Below are 9,109 nucleotides of genomic sequence, written 5' to 3'. Positions count from 1 at the left end.
ACTCAATTGGAATGCGCACGAGCAGGAAAGAGGCTCTGCGCACGAGCTACAGACTCGATGTATGTTATGTTGTTGTATGATTGTCCATACAAATCAGTTTATTCAATGTTAAGACATAGCTTATTTCCAAAAAACACCCTATACGTTTTAAATATATCACCAATATTTACAATACAGTGAACGCACCTGAACACACATTCTTCATCAAGGGGAAACTTACACCGTAAAACACATTTCTCTAAAAAGGACGAACAAAATGAGACTAAACACTTGTAACCACCATCCTTTTGCTTAAATCCCCTCATGTTCACAACAAGTAGGCCTACAAACATGAACATGCTAATACCTAACAAAAAGTAGCCTAGGTGATGCTAGAAAATGCATAGCCTACTATCTGCCACTATTCACTAACACATGACTTCAGTCTGCAGTGAGTCAACAGAATGGATTATCGACATAAATATTGTTCTTTCCGCTCGTACATCTAAACTTTGTCAGTAAGTTTACATAATAAACCTGCATCCTGTCTTTTATTTTAATCAAAGCAGGTTTTATACTATGACAGAAAACATAATTGTATTCCTTACAACTCGACATGAATTAAAATGTGCCACCTCAGTTTAACTTTATCTTCATTTGCCTTCAAGAGCTTTTAAATCAGTAAGCTGATTAAAACAGTAGAAAGAAAAAAAAAACTTCATCCCGTCACCTTCATTAATCTTCACCTATATCCTATACAGTATTATACACATGAGAACATTAAATTGAGTTAGCAACATTAAAACAGCAACTGTGTTCATCAGTAGTGTAACATCTAATAGGGGTGTTACAATACACGTATTTGTACGTACCGAACCGTCACAAAACAGGCCCGTACCGCGATTTGAGAGGTGAACCATAATATGTAATTATGGTGTATATATATAGCGTTAATATGCCGAAAGTACAGGCTTGTTTTGATTGCAGTGCCGAACTTACACTTTTACTTGAGAAATATTTTATTTATTGGAGAACTTGCAGCAGTATTATTTTTATATATATTTTTATATATTTTATTTGTATGTTTCATTTCATTTTAAACACTGCAGAGTCACCGACAGCTAAGAAAGGGTTTTTCATCTTAACTGAGAAACGTACCATACTGTACCAAACCGTGGCTTCAAAACTGACTTTTGTGTACCGTTACACCCTTTACATCTAACATGACGCATCTCTTATTACAGAGCATCCAGTCTGATTGCCTGAGAGGAAAGTAATTTGGTAGTATAAAGTGTACTGTGTATTAAAAATGGAATTAAAGACTGGTTACCCTGTAAAGCTCTACATGCTGCTGTAATGATACAAATATGTATACATACATTAAGTGAATCCATCATTCGCTGATGGTAAAACATTCTCTGGTCAAGTATGCTTTTTGTGTAATTCCAACTCTACTCAGTGTTTACTTTAGAGACCCAAGTTTTTTATTTTTACATGTACAGTGAGAAAGAAAAAAATTCTAATACTTTCCAGCAGCATCTTTACAAGTGGCAGAGTTTAATTAATTTGACTCAACCTAAGCCCTGTTCAGTGGTGCATTGCACACATATTCTCTCATTCACATATTTTTAGTCTACTAGGCTATGTCAAATGCATTCTGTTGTGATGAGGTGTTGACAATTAATTTTTTTGTCATTCCCGCTCAGCCCCCTTTTTGTTTTTAATTCAACTTTAGTTTCTGATTTCCTACATTTTCCAGAATGATCTTTTATAGCATGGATTTTGAACGTGCTGCATGCTGTTAGGAGTGGTGAAGAATTCAGAGACAACTGAGACGTGCAAGTCATTACATGCTTGAATACGATTTCTAGCTTGTCTACTGTATTCTACCGCAGCTGGTAGATATGTTACATTTAAAGTCTCTTTAAAAGTGAAGAGTGGAGAATTATGTTTTGGCAAGAAGACTTTCCCTCATTTTAAGTTTCTTTCTTTCTGGCCCTTTTTCATTAAATAAATCACCCCCCGCCCCCCCCCCCCCTGGGTTCCCTAAACCCATTGAAGAATGCTGGTACATGGTGGTTGGATGGGACACTAGCCTGAGGCACTGAGGATGTGGGAAACAGCCTAATTTCCTTGGCCCCTGCCGAAGGCCCCCTGTGCTGCAGAGGAGGCAGCACTAGCTGCAGCAGTCTGGACTGTTCGGTTGGTCAGGACCCCAGTAGAGAACTCCTGCTGAGCCTTGGTAAAGCTGGCACCTGTCCTTCTGTACTTAGAGTGTACCTGAGGGAATTGGAAAAGGGACACAGATTAGGGCGACAATTCACATCTGAAAAATTGTGTCAACTCTCACTATTAATAAGCACTTTTAAGGGATGTGCAGGTTAAACTGTAAAAATATTGTTTTTTGGTTCCTGTACAGTTTGGATCCTTTTGTTTTGTCTGCCAAGGAGCCCATGTCCTCAGTCCCATTTGTCTACAACCATTATGCTTTTTTTAAGGAAAAAAGGGGCAATGATTGTCTAGCACAAAAAGCAGAAAACAGATTTGGGTCACGATGCATTGCAGATAAAAAAAAGACGAATGTATGTGTATATGATTAAAATAAAGATCTAGTTTTGTGCAGAATTAGTGGAGGCATTTGCTCTCCGATTGCTTCCTAGTTGAATTCACGATTTTCGGCCGATGTGTACTGCAAGAGCACATATTTGAAGAGAAGAATAAAGGATAACAGTCTTTAAACTCTAAATAACAGGTCGCAAAGTGCCACGGTTCTTTAAAAAAAAAACATTACTTTTCATGTGGATAAATGTTTCCATCCCCCAATATTCTCCATCTACTGTATTGTGCCATGTTTTGGTTTACAATTTATTCATACATGTACAGTATCTCACAAAAGTGAGTACACCCCTCACATTTCTTCACATTTTTCTTTATATCTTTCCATGGGACAACACTGAATAAATGACACTTTGATACAATGTAAAGTAGTCAGTGTACAGCTTGTATAACAGTGTAAATGTACTGTCCCCTTAAAATAACTCGACACACAGCCATTAATGTCTAAACTGCTGGCAACAAAAGTGAGTACACCCCTTAGAAAAAATTTACAAATTGGGCCCAAAGTGTAAATATTTTGTGTGGCCACTGGCCACCATTATTTTCCAGCACTGCCTTAACCCTCTTGGGCATGTAGTTCACTAGAGCTTCACAGGTTGCAACTGGAACCCTCTTCCACCCATTTATGACAGCATCACAGAGCTGGTGGATATTAAAGACCTTGCGCTCCTCCACCTTCTGTTTGAGGATGCCCCAAAGATGCTCAATAGGGTTTAGGTCTGAAGACATGCTTGGCCAGGCCATAACCTTTACCCTCAGCTTTTTTAGCAAGCCACTGGTCGTCTTGGAGGTGTGTTTGGGGTCGTTATCATGTTGCAATACCACCCTGCGGCCCAGTTTACGAAGGTTGAGTGCACGTGGTCAGCGTCATACACAGAGGTTGGCTTTGGAAAATAGACGTATGAGTGCTGCCAGCATTGCTGAAGGGCTTGAAGGGGTGGGGGGTCAACATGTCAGTGCTCAGACCATACGCCACACTCTGCATCATACTGGTCTGCATGGCTGTCATCCCAGAAGGAAGCCTATTCTAAAGATGATGCACAAGAAACCCCACAAAAAGTTTGCTGAAGACAAACAGACTACGGACATGGATTACTGCAACCATGTCCTGTGGTCTGATGAGACCAAAATACATTTATTTGGTTCAGATGATGTTAAGAGTGTGGAGCGGCAACCAGGTGAGGAGTACAAAGACAAGTGTGTCTTGCCTAGAGTCAAGCATGGTGGTTGGAGTGTCATGGTCTGGGGCTGCATGAGTGCTGCCAGCACTGGGGATCTACAGTTCATTGAATTCTAACATGTACTGTGACATACTGAAGCAGAGCATGATCCCCTCCCTTCATAAACTGGGCCGCAGGGCAGTACTGCAACATGATAACGACCCCAAACACCCCTCCGAACGACCACTGGCTTGCTAAAGAAGCTGAGGGTAAAGGTTATGGACTGGCCAAGCATATCTCCAGTCTTAAACCCTATTGAGCATCTTTGGGGCATCCTCAAACGGGAGATGGAGGAGCGCAAGGACTCTAATATCCACCAGCTCCTTGATGTCGTCATGAATGGGTAGAAGAGGGTTCCAGTTGCAACCTGTGAAGCTCTAGTGAACTACATGCCCAAGAGGGTTAAGGCAGTGCTAGAAAATAATGATGGCAAAACAAAATATTGACACTTTGGGCCCAATTTGGACATTTTTTCTTAGGGGTGTACTCACTTTTGTTGCCAACAGTTTAGACATTAATGGCTGTGTGTCGAGTTATTTTGAGGGGACAGTAAATTTACACTGTTATACAAGCTGTACACTGACTACTTGACATTGTATCAAAGTGTCATTTATTCAGTGTTGTCGCATGGAAAGATATAATGAAATATTTGAAGAAATGTTAGGGGTGTACTCACTTTTGTGAGATACTGTATAAGGCATGTTCAACTTCCTAGTTTGATAAACTTCATATAAATGGCACGGCCATCTTTCATTTAACGACAAAAATAACATTACATGTTGACTTCTATTTACTTAACAATAGCAAAATTATGTTAATGTACCCTCCTCAGAGACACATGGTGTATAGAACTTGACTGTTTGATATTCAAATAGAAAACAAACTGAAAATGAAAAGTGCAAACATCATTAGCATACCATTTTTAGTAGGATGACTCCCAGGACAGCGTTTACAGTGAAAAAACCGGCCACTACCATCATAACCACAGCCACAGCCAAGTTTGACTGAATCATGCTGATGGCTGCGATCCATCCACTGTCAACAAGAGAGACATAAAAAACAATAAACAAACTTTCTCTACAGGAAGTGTGTGCTAGACAGTATATGCGTTTGGTCACCAAAAATAGAATTACAATTCCTGCATTAAACAGCATCCCATATCCCCAGAAACAAATGGAAAAAATATAAAGTTTGAAAAAGGTGGACGATGGAAAGCTGGATGAATTGCATGACAAAGATAAAGATACCAGAAGAGAAATGTCCCACACTTACAAAGCAGCAACCCAGACAAGTTAGGGCAGCAGGACTCTGTCAAAAAGATGCAAGAGAGGAGTAACAGGGCGAGAATAGACACACAAGACATATAGGTGTGAATGAAGAAACACATAGCCATGTTTAATATGAATCTACCCAATGCAAAGTGATTATTCCATTACTCCCACTGACCTGTTTCCCCACCTGGGGATCCCTACAGTCTGGATGATGTACACTGCCACTTGGAAGAAAAATACAAAAAAGAAGAAAAAGAAGCTGAAGGAGCTGTCAGACCTATTGAGGACATATAGAAACACAAAGGACATGTTAATAATTATATTCACCAGGACTGTTTGCTGGTAGATATGTTACATTTAAATGAAAATAAATTATCACAAAAATAAGTCAGGAAAGCATCTGCAATTTTAAGCCTCCAATGAAAGACCTTGGTTGGTTCCCATACATTTAGCGCTAACCTACTTAAAATACAGAAGAGGTTTTTTTCTCAGACCAAAAGTCTTGAAAAATAAAGGCAAAGTAGTTTGCAGATATTGCTTCAATTGTTCAGTATTTTCTGGAGTCAAATGAAGGTCTAAATACTGTTTTATATTGCTTCTTTATTTCCAAGAAATAAAGTATTTTTTCAGTCGCATAAAAAATCTAATTAAAGCACTGACCCGTAGGCAAGAAAAGTCTGATATTAGCATTTTATAATATCTTGATTGGAGGCTGCTAACAGTGCTAAGTACAGACTGGCTTCCATGTACTTTCTCAAACCCCTCTGGCTAAGTTGGAGGACAACACTGCAAAGTAGCTCATCTGCATGTGTTCTTATTTTTACTGCTTTTACAACAAAACACGAACATACAGTCAGGTCAGTAATGCAAATAGAAGAATACTTCTTCATCATCAGCATTGGGGCTGGTAAAACGGTGTACCTGAAGGCCTTGTAGACGGGCCTGTACCAGCAAACGAAGGACACGGGTGTGAAGAGGATGAACCAGAGGATAGACAGGCCAAAGTCAACCCCGCTCTGAGTGTCTGCAGTGAAGTAAGCCAGGCAAGCCAGCAGGTTGAGGAAGAGGGTGGCACAGTGGACTGTTGGAGACACACAGGAAACCAATGAGGGAGCTGGAGTGGGTGATTTCTTAAGAGTGATGTGTGACGGGGGAAGAGGGTTTGTTTGGCACAGGCGGTCGAGTTGAATATTTAAAAAGGAGCACAACTGTACAGAATCAATGTACAAACAGTTGCAGTGAATATTCTGTCCACAAATATTAAAAGTGTCATGATATAAGGAAAAAAATAATAGTTATGATTCATATTATTTTGATATTAAAGATTTGGCGTGCTTCAATAAACTGCCAAATGGAATTTTACTTTACAGCCTTAGGAATAATGTGCAGTCAACCTCAGTTAACACATGTGAATTTTTGTTAACATACAAACACAGGAAATGTCAAATGCATCTTATGTCTCAGTGACTCCTATTCAGACAAATGTTGTGTGAAGAGGTAGTGATCAAATGCATGCAGGGCCACGTACACATCCAGAGGTAGTACATTCTCTTGCAGATCCTGCGGAACTCCTCCGGGATTTCCTCCTCGAAGTCCTGATAAAAGCAGGGCTTCACCGGAGAGAACCCGGGGAGAGGTGGCCAGTTGTTCTGTTTGTCTGACGGACAAACGAAAAAACAAAGCAAAGATGGATGAACATTGCCAGTGTTCTGTCGGTTCTTATTGTTGGTAGGACATGAGTTGTCACCATAGATAGTATAACTAATAATAATGTCACACAACTTCATATGCTTACCGCCAGAGTTCCTGACTCTGCTGTTCTGAAGCTCCTGCTCCTTCCGCTCCAGCTCAGCCGCTTTCCTCTCCAGCTCCTCCTGCTGTTTGAGCAGGTTAGCCGTGCCGGCAGTAGCAGTTGCCTAGTGGGTGATGGAAGAGAGAGAGATCCACTCTCAACACTGTATTCAATACTGTCTCTGCAACACTACAACATCCTAGTAGCTCTGTGATGGGACTTACATAAACAACATTACAGGCAATGGCATGTCGACCCAGCGCCTAATGAAGTTGTGTTTGACACAAACTCTTTCTGAGACCAAAGTTTATCCTGGTCTTCAGATCCTACTGACTCAAACAAGGTAACACATAACTACTGTAAAAGTGCTGCTGTCTGCTTTTCATTCAAAATAGACGCTATAAAAAGAAAATAATTTATTACATTTTCATTGCTTATTTTTTCTTTTCATTGACTAGGTTTATTGTGACTTATGCACCAAAATACCAATGCATGTTACTTGTATGCGTAAACCTACTTCCCAATAAACCAATTTCTGATTCTGACTTACTTCTACAGACCTACGTATAATAGATAATTGGTATTGGCCAATGTAGGACAAAATATTTTAATAAAGAGCACTTTTCCACTGTATTTGTAAATGTGTGTGTCTGGCTCACTTGTGCACTCTGCTCCACAGACGTCTGCAGGACGGCGGGTTGAGAGGAGACAGCAGAGACAGGGATGGTGGTGGTAGTTCCCTATGAAACAATCGAAGCAAGGCTGCACTGTAAAACACCAAAATGACCTCTCAATGATGGAGCAAATCACATAAAAAAGAGGAGCTTACCATTTCGGTTGCAGAGAAGGGGTTGAACTCCCCAATGTTTTCAGTGACCCCATCGGTGACATGTGTGATTGAGGCATCCTGGAGGAAAAAAAGAGATCAAACATAACTTGGGGTTGTAATTTATTGCTGTGAAGATGCTATAATCCAGCAGTATTGTATTTGATGCTATGAGGAGCAAAGCAGAATCCAGAAAAAAACACTTGAATGCTCATCCTACAGTAACTATTAATAGACTCACTCAAGATCATTCATTTTCACATGAACAATCATTACAGGAGCAGTTGTTGGCAATGACATTCTTGAGTCTCAGACTACCTTCAACAATGCAAAAAAAATAAAAGAGAAAATGTTGTACTAAAGAGCCACACAAGTGAAGAAAGCCACTTGACACCAAACACAAACATAGCAAAACGACATAGTGCAAATAGGATTTAAACTCAATTTATTGGGTTTGAACAAGCAAATGTTTTTTCAATTACATATGGCCACCTGTAACCATTACTTCCTGGAGCCATTAGATCTGACTGGGATTTGATTACACTTAAGAAAGAAAAAGATAAAATAAAAACTCAAACAAACCTACAACGTGCTTTACTGAATCCCACACTGTGCGTTGAGGATCTGGTTCATAAAAATCTTCTTTTTGGTTCTTATCAATGGCGTGTTGAAAAGAGGTTAAGACACAGTTGATGGCTAAATATCGGCAGGCACCTGTTCGTGGGTTTACTTACCTGCGCAGGTGGGTTCACAGCCGCACGGACCGCATAGATATAGCCTACTGCTGTACACCTAATAAATAGCCTATTAGTGGAATACAACGTGTCATACTTCATAATAGTGTGGATTCTTAGCCAGGAAATGCAGAGGCCAAACCCAGCAACCAACCAAACAGGTTTGTGTTGCAGCATATCTCTTTCAGTCTTCACTTGACCCGAAATAAAACTCGGTTCGGGAGTAGAAAATTAAACAAACGTCTTACATGGAAGGGATTTATGTCCACTGGGTCAGCGAAGGGGTTGCCGTCAAAATCCGACATCGTGAAGAAAAGTTTATCTTGTGTGAAATAAACAACACGACAGCTTCTGACTCCCCGGCGGCGTCTTCTGCTGCTCCCTGATGCTGCTCCGACACTGAGCTTTTGCGCATGCGTCGCCCCGATAGGTGCATGAACCGCGTCACAGGAGGCTGTCCTGGAGTCACTCGTAATCAATTAGCTTTATTTTTAGATGAAATGTCAGTTGATCTCAAAATGTGCGGTTCTCGTGACAATCTCTGAAGTCAGTCTAACACAAGACTTTGTCAACATGAGATCCAGTCTGTGTGATTTAAGAGCTTTACATGGTCTGAACGAGCATAAAGCCTAAACTACAAAAAAAATGGTGTTTAATATAACAGCCTTTGC

General features: G+C 40.3%; 1 protein-coding gene across 1 annotated transcript; it reads right to left on the bottom strand.

Moving 5' to 3' along the window:
* Nucleotides 1-96: 96 nt before the first annotated feature.
* LOC307257106 (secretory carrier-associated membrane protein 2-like) lies at nucleotides 97-8,825 on the bottom strand. Its single transcript, XM_080036243.1, has 9 exons — nucleotides 8,687-8,825; nucleotides 7,708-7,785; nucleotides 7,538-7,618; nucleotides 6,882-7,002; nucleotides 6,615-6,743; nucleotides 6,008-6,167; nucleotides 5,262-5,363; nucleotides 4,733-4,850; nucleotides 97-2,259 (listed from the first exon to the last, which is right to left on the bottom strand). The coding sequence occupies exons 1-9, from the start codon at nucleotides 8,741-8,743 to the stop codon at nucleotides 2,104-2,106; spliced, it is 1,002 nt and encodes a 333-aa protein (XP_079892369.1). The 5' UTR covers nucleotides 8,744-8,825; the 3' UTR covers nucleotides 97-2,103.
* Nucleotides 8,826-9,109: the final 284 nt, after the last annotated feature.

Source organism: Ammodytes marinus (genome assembly GCF_949987685.1).
Source record: "Ammodytes marinus genome assembly, chromosome: 1".
Classification (NCBI taxonomy): Eukaryota; Metazoa; Chordata; class Actinopteri; order Uranoscopiformes; family Ammodytidae; genus Ammodytes; species Ammodytes marinus.
The sequence above is the reverse complement of the archived record's forward strand: the minus strand, read 5'-3'. Positions and strand labels throughout refer to the sequence as shown.